This window comes from Nyctibius grandis, chromosome 7 (assembly GCF_013368605.1).
Source record: "Nyctibius grandis isolate bNycGra1 chromosome 7, bNycGra1.pri, whole genome shotgun sequence".
Taxonomy (NCBI): domain Eukaryota; kingdom Metazoa; phylum Chordata; class Aves; order Nyctibiiformes; family Nyctibiidae; genus Nyctibius; species Nyctibius grandis.
The window spans coordinates 35,893,392-35,914,833 of NC_090664.1; the positions used below are offsets into that span (position 1 = coordinate 35,893,392).

The 21,442-nt window shown below is 40.9% G+C and overlaps 1 protein-coding gene across 1 annotated transcript in view; it reads right to left on the reverse strand.

Annotated features, from left to right (window-relative positions):
* RSU1 (Ras suppressor protein 1) overlaps positions 1 to 21,442 on the reverse strand; it is a 119,038-nt gene that overhangs the window by 95,575 nt on the left and 2,021 nt on the right. The window contains exon 3 of the mRNA XM_068405054.1: positions 12,907 to 12,957. Coding sequence (XP_068261155.1) covers positions 12,907 to 12,957 — 51 coding nt within the window. The remainder of the gene's footprint in view (positions 1 to 12,906; positions 12,958 to 21,442) is intronic.

Here is a 21,442-nt window from a genome sequence, read left to right on the forward strand (position 1 = left end):
AATACCAAATTCCACTCGAGTCACCTTCTCACGATGAGCTGTGAGAGTGAACTGTCAGCATCCTGGTTCCATTCACCCACATATTTACAGAACGATCCACAGTGTCTTAACAACTCTTCTAAGACCATCTGCTGCCCAGTGTCATTAACAACTAAACTCCCCCTCAGCAAATGCTAGTAAAATTTGGCAGCCCAATGCCTTTGCGTTCTCCTGTGAAGCTTCAGTCACGTCATGAAGCCCCATTCATGTTAAGTCTCACTTCACAAGACCAGGAACAGCTTCCTTCCCCTTATTCAATACTGGAAACTGCATACAGTGATTCACTATGACAGCTACAGACTTCACCTTGATTTCAAGAGCTTGGTTGAGAGTGAAAGAGAGGGCCTACAGGCTGCACACCAAGGAATGAGAGGACTTTGTTCATGCTCCTGGAAATAAGGATTGGCAACTTGTTATATTTCAAAGCATTTAAAAGCAAATATGCTCTTTTTCACCCTGAAGTTAGTGGCAATTCTTTAGGCACTAAAATACAGTCTCATCAGAGGAGCCTTTTACTCAAGGCAAGTTACTACATTTTATTCCTACATAAGCAGCAGCTGTTCAAAAGTTCTGTATGATCTCCAAAATATACATAAGAATGATTAAATGCTACCATTCAATGCCTATGTAACTCCATACCTAAGGATCCTGGATCTGGACCTTAGTTCTCTCCCCACACCAAGAACCAGAAGCCAACACCAGACAACTATCTTTATTAGCAGTCTGATGTTGTCCTCTGTTGGAGAACAGATACTTGGTTTGATGGACCTTTTATCTGAGATAGCCATCATGCAGAGCAACATGCTAAGAACATTTAAATCCGTTAAAGCAGCTTGGAGTTAAGTGTCTCAGATGCAACTCTTTCTCATAAAGCAGGAAGTCAAGCAGTTCTCATACCACTACCTAGAACTGACATTTAGATCCAGCTCCTTTTGTATACCCAGCCTCTGACAAAGGAGGAAGAACACGAAAAATGGAAGAGGAGAAAAGGAGGTGCATTTTTTCCCCCTCCAGTTCCACTCTGACACTCTTTAGTCATTCATCTAGGTTTCAACGCAATTCTTCTTGTGGTGGCAAGGCCCTTCATACAGCTGAAAATGCACAGGCTTCAGAAAGTCTCTATTTCTGCAAATGTTCTCCAGGTTTATTTCTCTTAAAGCTTCTGTGAAAAACTGGAAAACAACAGGAATCCTCATAACTTTAAAAGTAAACAAACTCGTGTGTTTGCAAGATTAAGTCTCCATCTGCTTTTCATCTAAAAGATGAAATCTAGTCTTTTTTTTTTACATTTAGTAGGGACCAACATTAAATCAAACATTTCTGAAGATACTTTTCATAAAAGGGACCCATATCAAAATTCCTTTTGCAATTTAAAACTAAAATATAAAACATTTTAGACAAGCAAGCTCAGATGAAAATTGTGACGAGAGCCAATAAACTACCCAACTGGACAAGTGAAATGATTTAGTATAAATGTAAGTCTCCATGAGAGGAACACATGGTATGTAAACTGAGTTAAACATTTCAGTTCATTTATACATTAACACTGAATGTTCAAAATAAACATTGTCCCACAGCTGCTTGGAAAACGGTATCTGTAATACCCGCCTATTGATAAAACTGCGTACAAGCTTACACCCTCCTCAAATATAATTCAAAGGCTACAGAAAACCTCCCGTTGAATTCAATAGGTTTTGAATCAGATATCAAGCGAAATCAGAATTTTAATTTAAAATATGATTAGTTTCTTTGGCATTCACATCATTAGAAAATTTAAGCTGCAGAATCACTGTTTTTTCAGAATGTTTCTCTAGTTAATGAAGTAATTTCACAGTACCTAGGAACACTATGTTCAGTAGTACTCTAAATCTTTACAGGTTCTAAGGGAATATTTATCCAGAAGAGCTATTAAAATAGCACTACTTGTCAGAGAAGAGATTTATAAGACTATGCCAGTTTCTCATTAACTGTTCCACTTAAAAGCTGGTCAAGAGTCATACAGAGGAAAGACAACTCCATACAGACCTTCGAGAGTGCTATTAGTCCATTGCAGATCCCAGGTAAGGTTTTCTTGCCAAGAACAAGAATCTACCTCTTCAGCCTAAAGTAAAACCTGTGGGCTATACAATATAACAAACTCAGTTCTGCAGACTGTTGCTAATCCAGTTAGCGTCAACAGGAACTTTTTATGAGTAAGGATCCCTTAGAGTAAAGGTCATAAAGACATGAAATGTTACTCACATTTCACGGAGGAGGAAGAATTTAGAATACTAAATTTATAATGCATTCTGTGCATCCAATATAACTGTAGTCATAGAGCTGGAGTCATGTTTAGATTAATTTGACAAGGGTTCTGTTATACTGAGAGAGAAGCTATCAGCTTCACCAAAATGAAAGAGGAATTAGCAGAGGGAGAACACAACTGTTTTCGTTTTAAATATTCATTGGCATGCTGATATCATACTTGGCAGTTAACTGGAGAGAATCCTGATCCCAAGTGAAGCATACAGTATTTAATTTACACATTATGTAGTTCAAGTTTCCCCTTTTGCCCTCCCCCTCCACCCTCTTGCAAAGACAGATACTAACCTTCCTCACACTGGAAACATTAAAAACAAACCTGTCTCCTTAATCTTCAGCTCTTTCCAGAAACCAGCAGAGTTCTTTTTCGCAATTACCCACAGAAGCACTGCACTTATGAAAATGTTCTTATGAACATGTTTAAATTATACTATAGCTCACTGATGTGCTACTGTGCTAACAAAGCAATTTATCAATAAACAGTTTTAATTTAGAAGCCAGAGTCTAAGGAGAAGTGCTGTGAGCACAAGAAAGGCTGAGAAGAGACTGGGAATCAAGTGACACCTAGTGAAGACAAAGGACAAATCTGTTCTTCTCTGAGAAGAAAGCTTAAGAGGCACTTCAGAGTTTGAAGAGAAATACTAGAAACCAGGGGCTGAGGTTAGGAAGGGATTACTAGGTTGAAAATAAATCACTTAACAGCAAAGAACTGAAACCACATCAAAACAGCTCACAAAAATCTGACGTTTGTTAGCTTTTTTACAGCAGTAAGAAGCAGTAGTGTTAAGTGAGGATGGGTATAAAAATATGGATATAAACATGCCCCTTCATTTCTATGAATAATTTTGAAGAAAACAGAGTATTAGCCAAGCTTTTTTAATCAGTGTGACATGCAAGCACTGTAGTGGACCACAGCATCTTCAGCTTCAATAATTGCTTTGTGAGGAGTGCACAGTTCAGCCAAGATGCTTTGCTATCTTACTTTTATCTCAGGATTAAGAAACTATGTGGTACACCAGGCAAAAAGCTGAACACAGGCTACATCCCCTTGTTACAGGTCAGATCATCTGTATGTGTTGATATCTCAACAGCAGGGAATGGTTAAGAGAAATAACTTCTGCAGGACTAAAGAACTTTAGCTAATAATGTTAAATTGAGATTTATTACTAGGCTTCCACCAAATGCAATTGCAAATGGTCTCACTAAATCTCAGTGAGTCTCCTTCAGGTGTTTAAGTTGTTTAAGCATGATCTTTTCAGACTTTCACACTACTGAACAGCAGCCGGCTTTAGTTAAATCAAACCAGCTAAAATTCAGCATGTTCACCTTCCTCTTCCTCAAGATTCTCTTTACTTCAGTCTATTTAACATGCTTTCTCCAGTTCAGAAGAGGGACTAACCAAAGATGCCCTGAACACCAGGTCTTGAACAGATACTATAGGTTACCCCTCACAGGGCAAGGTCATTTCAGCCTCCTTGCTCAGGAATATTGATCTACTCCTGTGCTTAGAAGTGCTTGTTTACAAAATCCTGCTTTCACTGTGAGTATCTAACAAATAGTCCATAATTGCAGTTCATTTCGTTGGACAGTATTAGTAGTTTACACTTTTTATACCACTGAAATGTTTTTAAGAACTCCCGTAGGACTATTTTTCATTGCTACTTGGATCAACTGTCTCTTCCCCCCATTCAGCATCACAGACCGCCACACTGACACTGGTTATCAGAGCCACCTGTCCCCTAAACACACACACACACCCACCACACACACACACCCCCCCCCCACACACACACCCCCCCCCCCACACACACACCCCCCCCCCACAGAGAGAGAAGAGGCTGCAGTAAAAGAGCTCACTGCTCAAAAGCAAAGTCAGCACATGTGCTTACGCATGATATTCTTGTTCCAGCCCTCAGAGATGGGAATGAACTAAACTCCCTCCTAGTTTGGGCCCCCTATACCCAGTACTTAAAGTTCTTTGAGTCCGTAAGATACAGAGTCCTCCCTGGGCCTCTACGTTAGCTGACCATACATTTCATTTCCAGCTACAGCAGATATTCCTCCTAGACAAGAGAAACCACGTTACCACAAATTGCCCATCCTCAGATAAAGGTCAGGAAATTATTTCGCCCTAAGGGTTATTTCACTCTACAGTATTTTTGACACAGGGCACCAATGGAAAGAGTAAGAGGCCAGATGGGTGAGTGGTCTCAAGGGAAATGCTATGTCCTTATCCACTTCAAACCAACACACCTGATTACTAGAAGAACTGAAATACACAGAAAATAGAGTACAAAACCAAGTACACAAAACTAAATCCTGTTTCCCCTCAATCTAGACCAAATCTACTTTCTCACCTCTGTCCTTCAATATTAGCAACAAAAAAAATCCCACTCTGCTTGCTAGACAGTAAATTCTTCAAGATGATACAAAGTTAAGCTCTTTAATGAAGTGAGTTCACTCATGCAGCATTCACTAGCTTTGAAAATGCCAACTTCAGAATAGCCTATATCTGGCAAGAGGATTTCCAGCAATTTTACATAATAACTTGTACATACACATGGAGAAAGATCATTTATATGGGGCTTCCACAAAAAAAATTACAGCTATTTTAAGCCACCAGGAGATACAAGGAATTTGTACTAAAACATGTCAGAAAACATTCAGACTTACAAAAAAGTAGTTAATATGTTTGCAGATGCCTTTTAGTAAGAGAAGAACAGCTTCTGAAGAACTATGTTAGACAAGTGATTTGTGTCTAGTGCTGTATTTAGTATGTATGCTTACTTATGATGCAAAATTGACTTTGTTGTCACACAGCACAAACTTTGACAATTTAATTCATGCATAAACTGAGGTAGTTTCAGCATGCACTCTTCATATCATTACAGCACAAAACTCTTTCATAAATTATTCTGCTTCATTCTGCCAAAGTTTCTTAAAACACAAATTTATATTATTTAAAGCTAAAATGCTCTACCATCTGTACTTTCTCAGAACCAAAGGTTTAAGTTTTTTTCCAAGGAGAAAAGTAAAAAAGCTAACAAGGTATTTATTCTAAACATTTGTGCAGAACTCAGATGTCACCGATTTAGTAAGGCATATGTATAGGGATCTCCTTTTCCCTCCTTCTCACGTGCCCCTGTGCACTGCATTCATAAAGACATTTCCCTTATATGCACTGCATTCATAAAGACATTTCCCTTTAGAGATCCCTGCACCAGAAATAAGAAGTAAAAACAAAATATATAACAGTTAATTTAAAGCACCACTCCCAAGCAGAGGTGGGAGGCCACTGTCAGGCAGAAGTCTTGTGCTTTGGACACAACCCTAGTTTCACTACGCAGATAGCTTATTTCACAGAATCAACCAGGTTGGAAAAGACCTCTGGGATCATCGAGTCCAACCACTGCCCTGACATCACCATGTCAACTAGACCATGGCACTAAGTGCCATGCCCAGTCTTTTCTTAAACACAGCCAGAGATGGTGACTCCACCACCTCCCTGGGCAGCCTTTCTGAGAAGAAATTCTTCCTAATGTCCAACCTGAACCTCCCCTGGTGAAGCTTGAGGCTGTGTCCTCTTGTCCTATCGCTAGTTGCCTGGGAGAAGAGGCCGACTCCCACTCCACTACAACCTCCCTTCAGGCAGTTGTAGACTGCAATAAGGTCATCTCTGAGCCTCCTCTTCTTCAGGCTCTTCTCCATGGCTATTTGCACCATTTTTGGGTATATCACATCAGTACAACAGGGTGGAATGACTTACCAGAAGAAAGCTGAGGCAGAAGCATAGAGGACAATACAAGAAGTAACAGAGTAAAGAGTATATGGGCATCTAGTTCCCTCCAGAAGTCAGCAAGTTTGCTATATAAATAACCTGACAGCAGGCAAAGTGCAAAGTCTCAGACAATACCAGAGGGAGACACCATAACGAATTCCAGCAGTCTGGAGAAGACAAAAGCAGCTAGATGGGGAAGGAATTCAGGACAGACAGATGCAGTGTTGCCAACTGCCTTTGGACTACCTCCTATACATCTAGGTATACACTACAGCCAGAAAGGTGACATAAAGGAGACACCCTAATATAAAAATGACACCAAGGGATTTTAGCAGCATGTTAAATAAGATCAAGGACACAGTCAGAAGGTTAACAGCAAAGAAGGGACAAGCTTCTGTGCTGGTCATGCACAGAGAGCTAAGACAATTTAAAAGGAGATGGTAGAGCAAAGCAGCAGTAAGCTATGTGAGAAGGAAAAAAAAAAAAAGGAGAAAAGTTTTGAACTGCTCTGCTGGAAGAAGGAAAAATGCACAAGGATGATAAAGGGTTAGCACATGGCTGGCAAAGGAACATGATCAATGAGACACAGCTATTCTGACAGGATCAGAAAGTGAACTCAAACAAAATTCAGGTGTGGAAATGGGAACCAGCAGCAAAAAAACTAACGGATCACCTCACAAAAAGGAAAGAACTAAAGATGAGTGAAGGATTACACTTGAGAATCAAGGAAGCAGCAGTGGAAAGAGCAGAAGACAGTATAGGACAGCAGCTCAGAGGAAAGGGAGAAGAGGACAGAGAATGTAACATCAGGTAATACAGGGGAGGTTTGAGAAAAATAGTTGTTTCCAATCTCTCATCATTCAGACATTTGATAATATTGGGCAAGGAATCAGAGCACGAGACCAAAAGGATAGAAAAATCGTCAGGACTGATCTATGAATAGCAGACAACTTTTGGGAACGTTTAAAGGCAGCACAAGAATATGGTGAAGCTGGTGAGCACAGGATCACCTGAGGTTAAGGAAACAGAACAGCAAAAACTAAGTTGCTGCCCACCACTACCTACCAGACAGGCTAAACTGCTACCAGGAGCATAAGCTTCCCAGGAAAGAAACTGCAAAAGCTATTTAAACAGTGACCTCCAATGGACAAATCATATAATACCAGTATTTCCACTGAGCGGAAACATGCAGAGACTCCAAGTACCAGCAAATAATGACACAAAAGCTAGACTCTCTGAATAGATTCTCCAAATCATTACAATGTCAATTAATCATCTCAGGCAGGTAAATCAAATAACTGTTACAGTAGTTACAAGTCATCAAAAACCTACAGCATATCCCCAAAATATGAAAGTGAAAATAAAACATGTCAGGTTGGCAGCATAACAGTTGCACACATACTGATGACCAGCTCTCGTACCTGTTGTCAATGCTGAAGTAACGTTTAACATCCCAGCCTGCTTTCCAGTCACGTCTTCCCCTCTGTGCACTCCTGGGTTGGACTACAGTTAACTGGAGCTTCTGAAAGCTCTTCAAGCACCCTTCCTATTCACGATGTAGCACAGGGATTTTACTCGTCAAACTTCATCAGCATACCAAGTAAGGATATTAAGTGTGACTATACCAGGAGGTGAAATTTTGTATACACCTGAAGTAGCTGGAGAATACCTTGAGTTAGCCTAGCTGCCTAAAGTCTAGAAGTTTCAGTACCACTTCATACAGAATGGCAAAATAGTTCACAAAAGCTGCTCTGAAAGGAAAATGTCAGGTAAGGCATAAACCACAATACATATGCTCAGTGTCCTTTAAATATGGGTCTTCCTCTAGTGCTAATTCTACTCCAACTATTGCTCACTTACAAAGCTAGTGGCATAAGGGGACCAAAGGGTGAAGCCTAGTCTACCCTGCTGACTTCAGTTCAGGCCTGCAAAAGTACTTTTTTTCCAGTCAAAGGTAGCCATTTGGTGTTCTAGTGTAACCAATTTATAAAAAAAGCTAAGCCCTCAAGACAATGTGATACACAAACCTTCCTCTCAAATGGAAAAAATACCCCCATACTCACTCATCTATTTTACACTGTCTCCCAGAGCTCCAAACCATTCTGCTTGAAATGACATGGGGCGAGTCCCAGAGCAGAAAAGACAGCCAAGCTTGGCATTATGCCTTTCCTCTCCCTGACCTGGGCCCCCTGGACATCCCAGTATTCTGCAATTCCCAACCTGTCCCCCAGAACCATTATGAAACCACAAACTCTAGCTGAAGAGGTTTGAACAAAGTAGGACAAAGTTTGATTTCAAGAACTTCTATGACAAATTCCTTAACACAAAGCTTCAGAAGCCTCATGACAGTTCAAACGACTGGAAACCAAACACAGCATAACACACAACTGGTACGGCCACCCCATCATCAACCACAGCAACAACACAAGAGGAAGCACGCTGGCTGGCCCTGAAAAACATGCAGACCTACACCAATACCCCGAGTTCACTTTCATCCCGCACAGAGGTGTCAGAAAAGAGAAAGCGGCCAAGATTGCTGCAGACTTCAAGAGAAGTTACATTCCACTTGAACTTGTGTGAAGCTGTCCTAAGTACAAGTGCATTAAACAGTAGAATGGATACCCGTAAAAATTATTACAGTTGCACAGAAGATGCGGAAACGATATTTGTGATTGACCAAACTGATCAAGCACGGTTTCTACAGAAGTATGTCCTGTGCCTCCAACTCCCCCCATACTCCTCCAGCACAGCTACGCTAATTCCTGACCACTATTCCTGTCCTATTAATGATCCCACTAAGCAGGAGGTGAATGTCACCTTTATGTCCCCCAGCTACCATCAAATGACATGGAACAAAGACAACTTGGTCACATCTACCCAAATTAATCCACCACACTGAAGGGCAGATATCTCATTCAGCCACTCATTTCCACAAATTTGAGGAACATTTGTCAGGACTTCTATTTAATTTACTTCACTGTTAGCCAATGGGTTCAAAAGACACCTGGGTCAGGATCAGACAACCTATGCAGGCTGATAGCATAAGCATGACTGTCTTTAATTTTGCTTCTCAGCTCTATATTGGATAGAAGGCTTTAAATCACTAAATGATGGAACGAAAAACTCCCAGTACAATACATGGAGACACTGGCCCATATGTCTACATTAAGTTAAGAAAAAACACAAATACTCACTTTCTCCCTCTGCTTTCAACTGGGTTGTCACAGGAGACCCCAAAGTGGAGTCTTCCCAGGTTTGTCACTTAAGCAGCAACCTGTTCAACAAGACTGCAGAATTGCAGCTATTTAGCTTCCCCTAGACTTTTGCTTCTGATTTTGAAGCACAAAAAGTTCTCATCATGCAACAAAGGACAGACTCAACTGCTTCAAAAGTTACCTAGAGCAGAAGCAGCCAGTTCAAGACTCCTCCATTAGCACAGCACCATACAGCTGAAAAAATCCAGACTAATATTCTCTAGAAAAATCAATGTGGATTTGAGTACTTCTGATAACAAATAATTTTGACATGTAAATGCACAAGCACCAGCAGTATGAATGGCATACTAAAAATATTAACAAAAACCATGCCACAAAAATATTCTAAGCAGTATGATGGATTTAATAGTGCGGTCCTCATACATACTAATGAAACTTTACTTACTTTTAATAGAGTTTGCTGGCAAAAATATGAACTATGGTTACATAAAAATATGCATATCCAGTTTTTACATGTATTTATTCTTCCAGATGGACATATTTACTCTAAACAGCAGAAAACAAAAGGCAAGCAGAACACTCATTTAAATGGCAGAAAACCAGTAGAAGATGCTAATATGACCTTAGTGTAGCATGTCAACTGTCACTGCCACCAGCTTCCTAGTCATTTTAAGAACAACCTGCTAAGACAATTAATTACATAGCTTAAAAGATTAGGTCAACAGTGTCAAATACGAGAATATGAACTTGAAATTTAGCCTTTTAAAAATGTGTGCTGTCTATTTAAATGTCTACATCAATTTGTGAAAGAATAGTAAGTTTCAGATTTGATGAGTTATCTCTCAGGAGAAGCAGTGGTTTTACTTTCCCATAAAAGAAACACAAACATAGCAACTAGAAAGGCTGACAGGATCCCTTAGCTGAGGGAACAGATATACTTGCAGCCTGCTGATCTAAGGGCTACTTTAGAAGAAAGCAGTCATTAAAAGTTGAGATTTAATATAACACAATTTTAGAGTAGTGGCAATCCTTAAACTAGTATTTTAAAAAGTAAAACTGCTTTAAACAAATGCTGTACTCTGGATTTTTCTTGAACAGTTAAAGTTCTTGGACACCTCTTATTACCATATCATCATCTTCCCCCAGTCAGGCCTATAGCTAAGACTCACAGCTAGGATATAGGTTAGCGACTTAGCTTTTAATTCTGGTGCTCATGCTGAAGCATGTCACCCTCCCCAGGCTCAGCTCTCAGACAGCCAAGTTTACCACGATTAAAGTCTCCTTGCAGGAGTCTCAGCCTGTCTTCTCTTCCTCAGAGCAAGGTAGATATCAGCTACCCGCCCAGTCAGTTGTGCGCTCAGCTGAACTCACCCTTCAGCTATGTTTAAGGCTTGTAAGGTGTCACGTGGAAGAGATGATTAAGTCCTTGGAAGTCTGTTAGCTTTCAAAAGTTGCAGGATTTTTACAAACCCCAGAGAAAGAACAGTCGAGTTTACCAAGAGTAAAGCTTAGAACTCATTTCATCCTTGTGCCAGGTAAGCAGCCATTCAGACCGAAGATAGCAGAGCAAATAATCAGCACCAGTGGAAAGTTCTGCCTTGCAGCACTAGGTACCTAACTTTGGATCAGTTGTCTGACCACAAGCATTAGATAGAGGTGTGAAGAATGACCTGCTACCTCAAGGCTGCAACCCTCCAAAACTGCAGAGAAAGCTGAAGTGGCTGGATACAACTAACTGCCTCACTTTTCAGCAGCTTAAGTTCAGAGACAGGCATCTCCTCACAGTGACCTGCAGGAACGCAGAAGCCACCAGCTGGGTGGCCCCATAGCCCACCTCCATCAGCAGCTGATAACAGATGCCAGAAGGCAATATGCCCAAAGCAAGTTTACCACAATGCTTTCCCAAAACATTCTCTCAGCTTCCAGCTATTCCTAACTTCATGACCTTCTAAACCAGGGGTAGAGCTGTGTGTTTAATAGCAATGTTTATGATTTGCCTTGCCTGAATTTGCCCATTAATTTACCCATTGGTCATCATTTACATGTTAGATGGCTGGAAATTGCTGCTTATATTTATAAATAAATTGAGATTTCTTTGAAAACTACAATAGGGACAAAAACAAATAGCAAGATGCCAGTCTAGAGGACACTATACAATCAGAAGCAGGGCCTAGAATAACTAATTCATACGTCTCTCAGCCACTCACATAGTGCCCATAATTTTATATATTTCCTACTACTACCACAAACCCTTTAAGCTACCCAATAAACTGCATCCAGAGAAGAAGCGTTTACGTGCTAGAATCTAAGAATATTTTCATTTTCCTCATGTTTAATCCTCTGCAAATGCTCACAGCCATAAGTGAGACTTTTGCATTAATACATATGTTTCAAATAACACATACTATCTTACAGCTCATGCAGCAAGCAGTTTAAAGCTCGACAGGTTGGTTTTATTGGTTTGTTTGTTGGGGGTTTTTTTTGTTTGTGTCTTTTTTTTTTTTTTTTTAAATCCATCTCAATTTGTAAAGCTTTCCTTGGGTATAGCCTGGTACATGCCAAAGGACCTACCCAGTCATCTCAACACACACCCCCTTTGGTGGTTCCACTCCTGTCCCCATTTCATGTACTCTTAAAAAATTCAGTTCCAGAAAGGGAAGGACCGGTTGAGATAGAAATCCACTGGCACATGCAGAGAGCAGACAAGGACAAGCACAACATCAACAAAACCAACACTTTTCTTCTCTTTAGAAGATGCACAGTAACAGGGATTAGACAAAACTCACTGCTTGTATTTCAACAGCCAAGAAGCAGGAACATTTGCACAAGACACTGACGGGTAAGCCTGGTGCATTCTCCTACAAAAAAAATTTTTTTTGCCTTGCAAAAGTCAGTCTGATACCTGCCTCCAGTAAGTTAAGTCTACATTTATGTTGCTCTCAGGACATGCTAATTACCAACATCTCACTTAAGGGCTTCTTTACTATGGGAAGTAAGATCCACAAGGTAATAACTGAAGGTGGTGTGTGTAGTACAAGCAAGAGACAACTTACACTCAAAAGATTTTTTTGACAGAAGTAGACTGCTTGACTTTCATGCCTGAAGCTCAGATTCAGTTGGCCTTGCTCACATATGTTTGGTTATAGCTACAATGCAGTTGAGCTGTAATTTTTTTTTCACTTGCTTCAGTCAAATTAATTATCCATCTACTAAAATGCAAACTGTATAGTTTCTGACACAGTTAAAAAAAATTCAAAAGTCCTCACCTAAACATAAGGGCTTCAGAGCCACAGCAGGGAATGGATTTTTGGCTGAACTGATAACAAGACTGAGAATTACAGATCTTCCAGTACGTGGCAGATATGTATTGAAGCTGTAAAGGCATGCTGAACATGGCTCCTAAGTCATATCCTTAATCTCTTTATGTTTAATAAAGTGCTTCACCAAGAAGCACTCTTAACAGTGACATTGCGCTCTATTAAAAAAAAAAAAACAAAAATCAAACTAGCAGTGTCAGCTTTTCACTATTGCTCAACTGCCTGTAATGAATTCCAAGAACAGTAGTATACTTACTTGTAAGCTTGTTGTGACTCAGAACCAGCTGTGTGATATGAGACAACGTAACTGCGAATGAAGAGAGAAAGAAGTTAGTTTATGGACATGGTGACTGAGAGCTTGTATCTACTTCAGCTAAAAAAGAGGCAAGTTATTCTCTTTGCTCCAGTAACTGCAGACTCATGTGCACTGTCACAATAAACAAGACAAGCTCCAAACTTAAGGACATATTCAGCCACTCCTCTGCCCCTTTACTTCATGTTTCTGTTACATCAAACACGACTTGAGCAGCGAGTACTGGTGCCTCCCAGCAGAGGTCTGGCTCTGGGCACACAAACACCTTTCTCACTTCCACCCTTCGAATCCTTCCCAAGGAAACACTGATAGATACTCCAACATTTCTCCCAACACAACACATGCCACACAAGCAATTACATTTCCACATGTTCCCAATTCATTATCAAGTCACTGCTAGATTTAAGTCGTAAGTACCAACAGCTGCATTTACAGCCTCGCATTCACAAAGCACAGCAGCAGACCAGCATCGTTGTTGCGTGGCAAATGGTCAGGTGACAATGTGCAATGTTTACTCAAATTAACTGAATGATCTGATTGATCAAAGCCCCTCAGATTCCACCTTGTTGAACAAACAAGTGTGGGGCACAGGGCAGCTACAGAGACCAGCACTCCCCCTACACTTCTTCATCCTTTACATTTCTTCTCACCTACTCCCACCCTACACACCACCATCACTTTCCCTAGAAGCTCCATAGCCCACAACTGACAACAGTATCTGATCAGAAAAATATGCTAAATAGTCAGAGAAGAAACTCGTACCTTGAAGGAGTTCTCATATTCCCCCTCCCAAAAGAAGTTTGCTGTATTTTATTGAAACTAGAAAAATTGAGAGATTTTCCTCCCTTACACCTTTTCATTACTTCCAGTGTAGCCTCTTCAAACCAGCTCTAGAAACTACCTTGCTGTCCCTCCTAGGCATCTGGGAACTTTTCCTGCCTGAAGGACAGCTGTAGTGCTACATCTCTCATGCCTCAGAGCTCCCCTCAAGCAACAAACATCACTAACATTAGCCCAGAGACAGCCCACAGGGGTCTTGCTGCCTGAGGGAACAAAGATATCCTGGTGAGCATGTGTGAAAACTGGCCACACTAATCAATACTTACTAAATTGCAAGTTGGAGGAAACAGCTTGGAGAGCTTTTACTTACTGATATAGCAACCTATTTCAGCTAACCCTTGAAAGCTCATGGCTTACCACAGGCAAATATAGCCTCTTAGCAGAATGAAAGCAGTCACTCAAAGGCAGAAACAGATCAGAAACTTCAGTGTAAAAAAAAAAAACAAAAAAACCAAAAAAAACCCAAAACAAAACAACCCCAAAAAGCATCACCACAGTTCCCTGTGCAACTGCAGGTTGTGGAGGAAGGAAAGGCAGGGAGGAGAAAGGAAGAAACAGTGCACCCACCCTAAATTTCTCCTAAAATACGAGCGTTCTAAGTACAGCCTGCACTACCTCAAAAAGCAGAACAGAAGGACAGAGAAAGAAGCCCATAGAAAGTCTGACAGTATTGTAGAAAAACCAGCACTAAAGGGCAGGCAAGAACAGCAGCCTCCAGAAAGAGCTCTGAGCTTTAAAACATAAAAGGTACATCAGTATCTGAACCATAAGCAACCATTTAACACCATTGATTACTTACGCATATAGCTAAATATAGGAATGCAATTTACACAAGAGAATGAGAGAAGATGCTGGAGATAGTTACAAGCTTGTGAACAAATCCCTAAGTACTCCTTACGTGTTTATTTCTGTTGGTTTAGACATTTTAACAGCTGTGACGATTGGTGAAAGTCAACATTTTGTGGACCCTTGATATCCCAGCCTGACTAGTAAGACTACAACCACCAGAAGGGCAACCCTACCAGTTGGCATCCTGAGATGAGAGGTGCTCCAGTGTGACATCTCCAGTTCCAAGGCAATTTAATCTGGATCAGAGCCAGATTCAAACTGACATCACCAATTCCAGGAAAAAACATCTTTTCCTGCATTTAACTTAAGAAACAAGTCATTCTAGAGCTCTGAGGCTTTGCCTAGACTTACCAGTATCAACTAGAAGTCAGCCTTGCTCCACTGTATTTAAAGGGAAACAATGGTTTTCCTACCAGGCAGTGGAGTTACCCATTACTCTGCTTGTGGGGTGGGAGGAAACAGGCTAGGGCAGAGTAGGTATCTTCTGCATCACAATTCAAACAGCTTGTGTGCCTATCCACATAATGTCCTCCTGTCCAAGAGGGCGCTTTTCCTCCTCATAAGCCAATATAGGAAAGGTCCAATTAGTCAAGTAATATCTTCCCCAAGCCTCAAATGTTCAAATAAATCCTAGGTTATCAAAAAGGCAGGAAAAAGCACACAACACGTACCAAAGACTTCCACCAGCTCTGTACTCTCAGTCCCTCTCATAGTGGTCATGGTGAAGACTAGCTACGTCACCATGCCTTTACAGACTGCCATGCCTGCGCGTCAGGCAGCTCTGCGCGTCAAGGACGCTGAAGAGTGCCTTTAAGGCTTAAGCATGGAGCATTATAAAGAGCAGGGCTCTGGCTGCTGGCACTAGAACCAGGAAACGGCATTCCAGCTTTGTCATTGAAGATTTGGGGTACGGGAACATCTCAGAATTTCTCCTTTGCCCTTACCATGACAGTAGCATTGGAAAGTAAAGATTTTGTTTAATCTGCTTTTTCAAAAAAAAAAAATCATTATTGTTTTTTGATACTGTACAAAGTTGCTTCCACCTCACTAAGATTTGTTTTTAAAGCTGAGAAGTTGAACTAAAGTGGCAGAACAAGACCAACTAACACCACCTCACCTCCATACTAAAAAGTCAACATCTCACCATGAGCACAACAGACAACTGGACTCCTGACAGGTGGGACCCTGCCTCTCTGCTGCTGGGAGAAGGTCTGCAGCACCCACGCTGAACTGCAGGTGCAGGGACTGGAAAGTCAAACCAGGCAGCTAGGCACAGAGCAAGTTCTAAGAGCACTTTTTCACTATTTCTTTTTTCCTTTGAAGCTGATGCTTCCTTTGGTTTATTAAAGCAGAACAAAGACTGAAGCTGTCACCACACTTCCGTGGCCTTGACCAGTTCAGTTTCACACAGAGCTTTGCCAGGTTCAGGATAGAATCCAAAATTCAGATCATCTGTTCTTTAGTTTGTTGGAGTCCATAATGAACTTCATTACATTAAAACCAGCAATCCCCATTACACGCCTTTTAGTAAGCAGCTCAACTGACTTGAGAAACTACATGAGGAAAGGCTCAAATTTAGTTCATACGTGCACCAATATGATAGAATCATAGAATCATTTGGATTGGAAGGGACCTTAAAGATCATTTAGTTCCAACCCCACTGCCACAGGCAGGGACACCTCCCACTAGACCAGGTTGCTCAAAGCCTCATCCAACCTGGCCTTAAACACCGTCAGGGAGGGGGCAGCCACAGCTTCTCTGGGCAACCTGTTGCAGTGTCTCACCACCCTCACAGTAAAGAATTTCTTCCTAATATCTAATCTAAATCTACCCTCTTTCAGTTTAAAATCATTCCCCCTCGTCCTGTCACTACTTACCCTTGTAAAAAGCCCCTCTCCTGCTTTCCCGTATGCCTTTCTCAACTCTTTTCTGCCTATGAGCCACCTCTTCTATGAAGAGGATATGACTTCTGTGAATGATTTTTTGTTACTATTAAGGCTAGACATATCCAAAGTTATCAAAATAAAACAACTTAAGGTAGTGGTAAGGAAGCAGTCCTGACTACCCCCCCCTGCCCACCCGACTAAGTGAAACACCCATTTAAAGCACACAAATCAGAATGACAACTCAAACAGACTAAAAGAAGTGTTTAGGATTTTCTGTTCCTGTGCTCAAGATGTAATTCAATATTTAAAAGAAAAAACATACCAAATAATATTTGTAACTCCTGCAAGAAGCCAGCTTATGAGGAGACTCCACTTGCATGTGACTTATTTGCACCATAGAAGTATAAAGTCACTGAACTGCACTAAGTGCTAGACAGCAGCACACATGCAAGTACCTGCTCTGGATCACATACAAACTGAAGAAACAAAAGAGTAAGAAAAGGAAGTGTTTTACTAACAGAGAACTGAGACAGACCCTGATCTAACGCATGTGTATGCATATGGTGAACCTCTCCTGCCATGATTTCAGCATTTCTATACGTAGGAAGCGAGGATGTTCACTCAGGGGCAATTAAACTTTGGGGCTGCAGACTCTGGTCTTCTGAACATCAAACTCCTGCTGAATTTAAACATCAAAAGTTCTGTGCATATTTTGTTTTTAAAGATAAGCCTGCTGACTACACCATCAAGCCATGCGTACTGCTGGCCTTTAACAGCATGAGCTTACAAGCATTATTCTCACTACTCCCTCTCCATATTTGTCACATCCCTGCCTTCTTCAACCGAGTCCATTTTCAGAAGGGTTTCTTCTCACGTGTCTATATAGAATTGAACAAAGTCCCAACATCGAAGATTTCAAGGCCAAAATCCCTAGACCAAGGACATTTCAATCTGGACTTTACTGTCCAAATTCAGCTGAAGCCTAGACACCTTGTCTGAAACTCCACTATCTCAGTCGATACTGATGCATGACAAAGAATCCCATTGCATCTTTGACCTGCAAAGCAGGCCAACGTCCCCCAAAGGAACAAAAAAGGCAACATTCTGATATTATTTTGAAAAGAGCAAAGGTTTAGGCATCTGTGCTCTGGACTACTACCAGCAGCATTTTAGCCCTATCTAAAAGATTTTCAATCTTGAAAGGTCCAAAGCTACTACCAGTTTGGAGACAGGTTTGCAAGCATTTTAAGAAAGGGAGCCTATATATAAGTGGCATTTGGTCGCTCCTTACAAGGAGGGGAATTTGCTCACTTACATTAAACTGACCTGCGTGAAACAACCAGCCCCTGGGAATACCAACTTTTTCAGTACGCTGCCACTTGCCTACTCCCGTGAAAAGGACAGTGCTGTGGGAACAGCTGACTCTGGTTTTCCTCATCCTAGATATAAAGTCAATTCTGCATAACAACTAAACTATCAGCTCTTCTCATAATCTGTCTTAAGCAACTAATGAACATCCCCGAGTAACATCCAGAAGGCTGAAGGGGGCCCAGTTGGGCCATTCTGCTTTGGACATACACAGATCAGGTAATCATAACTAGCAGGACTGGCTGAGGACCACTCAAAGGGTCAGACGACTCACCCCGAGTGCCAGTCCCCCGAGGTTCAAAGGGCACAGCAATTCCCACAGGCGAATTACTACCATCTCTCCATGATGCCACTGAGGAGCTCCTAGACACTAAGAAGCAGCTCTTTGAGGGCCACAGACCTCAGACACCTTGTTAACATTACAGTAATTAGCATACAGGTGATAAATTACTTCGATTTCAAGAATGCACCAACTATCCACAGAGAAGTTTAAGGGTCAGGATACTACTGTTTGCCAAGCAATTTACTTGCATAGCAATTACAAATTTTCATTATGGTCCCAGTTCCACTACCGCTTCAAAACATAGTGGGTCAAGTGAAGAATATTTTAAACTCTTCCCTTTTGGCCCTATCAAGCCTTTCAATATACTGCTGCCATGGACTGCAAGTTAGCTTTACATAAAATATTTCTATGACAAAACTTAATTTTTTTTCAAAAGGAAAAAAACCCTCAAAACAGGAAGACTCCAGAGACCTTGCAGAACCAAGATAAGACACTGTCTGCCCCATCAGAGGAAGTTAATGCAGGGTGAGCATTACAGTATCGTACAAAACAGCTTACAAGTAGCCTGCCCCTCTATCTTCTGTGCTTTGGTTATTTTAGGAGTGGACAATTATATCAACGCTAACTTTCTGATAAAAAATTCTAGGCATGTTAACTCCTACCACAGAAGCATGTACTTTATGTAAAATATGAATAAGAGCAAATTAACACTTACAGAGTAAATAGGATTTCATCCAATATTCCTTCCCTGATAACAAGACTACAGAGCAGCAGATGTCTCAAATTATCTGGGCAAAACAATTCCTTAATTCATAGCTTCCCCATATTGATCACTTAAAGATACATAAATGAGAGATTAGAGATTGGTCCCTACTCCAAGAACAATTCTGTAATTGTTGATGGCTGTTTAAAGTCCTACCAATAACTGCCCTAACCATCAGGCTAGGGAAAAGGCACATCATGCCCTACTTGCTGAACTCAACTGTTCACCCTACAGGACGTCTATTAATGCTCTCTACCATTACCTGTCCATATTGGGTGCTCTGTAAACAAGTAAGATCTATTTATTTCACAATACGGAATTAAAAAAAAAAAACCCCACACTAGAACACTTCTATGGGCAAGACATTTTTTAAAACTATTCATGTATGGATGTACAACTATAGTATAGATGTGCTCACAAATGGTGTGACATTTGTTTTGTCACATGCCAGAATAACAAGAAAAGCCTTTACAGTTTAAAACTGTTTCACATGGTTTTTGCATTACTAGGATGAGCTAAAGCACAGAACACCTAGATCGAGTGATATTTTTAGTCTCAAATTAAACCTCTTTTCTACAGAATATCTTTGAAAAGAGTTTTCTCATATTACATTTCTGAAAGCCTCAAAAATTCAGATGCTCTGAAAGCCTATAGCACAATTCTAGTTTGTACTTGATCTACCTAATCACTACCTAAGTGATTAGGAGAAAACACGGAAGTGGCTGGATTTGAGGAATATTCCAAAAATAGAACTCAACTTCTAATGACATTAATGAACTCCAGAGCAAGCAGGGGTTCAGGAACTACTGAACTTTTCTTTGTGAATCTGAACACCACATTACAAACAAGCTGATAACTCTACTCTCCCTTTACTAACCACAAAAGTGGGAAGATATGTAGAGCTTGCCAAACTTCTAGGTCTAAGCTAGTTTAAGGCAGTTTCAGGTAGCGAGTGTCAATCTCCACCCAGATAGGAAAAGTGTTTCATCTCGATTTGGAAAGAGACATTGGTATTTGACAGAAGCAAGTTTGGTCTGTTTTCTCTCTCCCACAGCTGCTACAGAGGGTGGAATTCAAGGCAAAAGAAAATATGAGTGGCTGCCCTGTATTGTAGAAAGACATTCACTAGAGTGGAAATAAAAACCAGAAGAGAATCCTATCCAAGCCAGGGCATATATTCCCCTTTCCCTTTTCTCTTCTCTGTCCCCATATAACACCAGTTTTCTATGATCACTTACAATTTTTTTTTTAAACGCACATGATAAGAATAGGTCTGCACCTGAAGGAAGAGGACTGGCACACTGAGTAGATGCTACACAGTGCACTGCTTCCAAATCCTTGTGTGTGTATTAACTCTATGTGAACTAAGTTAAGAAAGCTTAAATACGAGTCCGCTAGCCACTCTGCAGCAAGCACTCAACTATGCAGTGGGACAAGGCTTGGTCCTTGTCTTAAAAAATAACCAAGACTATAGGGAGCAGCTTGCTTTAAGAGTTACTGGCCACTGTGGGAGGGACATTCACAACCATTAAATAACTACATGAGACAAAATCCCTATCAGGGGCTTCTGAACACACTATGTTGGAGGATACTCCTAAGTTACTAAGTCCTTAAACCTCCAATGGCCGAAAACACCACCAAAATGTTCCCTCCAGACATAACCTAAACTTATTCTTATCTCTGAACACAGAATCATAGAATGGCTTAGGTTGGAAGGGACCTTAAAGATCATCTAGTTCCAATCCCCTTGCCATGGGCAGGGGCACCTTTCCACTAGACCAGGTTCCTCAGAGCCCCATTCAACCTGGCCTTGAACACTGACAGGGAGGGGGCAGCCACAGCTTCTCTACAACATGTACAGAAGAAGGGAAGGCACCAGGTCAGACTCATCTAGCTTCACTGCCAGTTCTGAGAGCCAGAGAAACCCAAAACACCCAATCCATACTAGAAAAGATCATCCATTAGGAGTCAGATGACAGGGTTAGAAAACAAGCAAGTGTAACATTTTCTCAAACTATTACCTAAAATTCAGAGGTAATACCTATTTATTACATTTTTCTAAAGGCATATTTGGAGGAAGTTATTCCTTATGCAGATGGAAAGTAGCAAATACTTTGACAATAAAAAAAAAAAAACAAAAAAACAAAAAAAACAAGTTACAATGCCTTCTCTGTCAGAGTGCAGTGTAACTGAAAAGGCAAGAAGGTCTTAATTAACTGAACAGAAACCAGTCATCATTTACCCCTCCCCTAACTTCCATCTCAAACTGCAGAAGGCCCCAAATCCCCACATTAAATCAAGTCACACGACGTGCACCGAGTATCTGCACACAGACTTCTCTGATGCGGTGTAACTAGGGTACCACAAGTCTACTCTTGATGTAGGGAGCTCCCTGCCAAACAAGCTTCAGAAGCTTAATTAGCAATTTGGTATCAGGGACCACCTGCAGAGCACAGTGTCCCACACTGCGGTCCCTGACCCTGCCTGCAC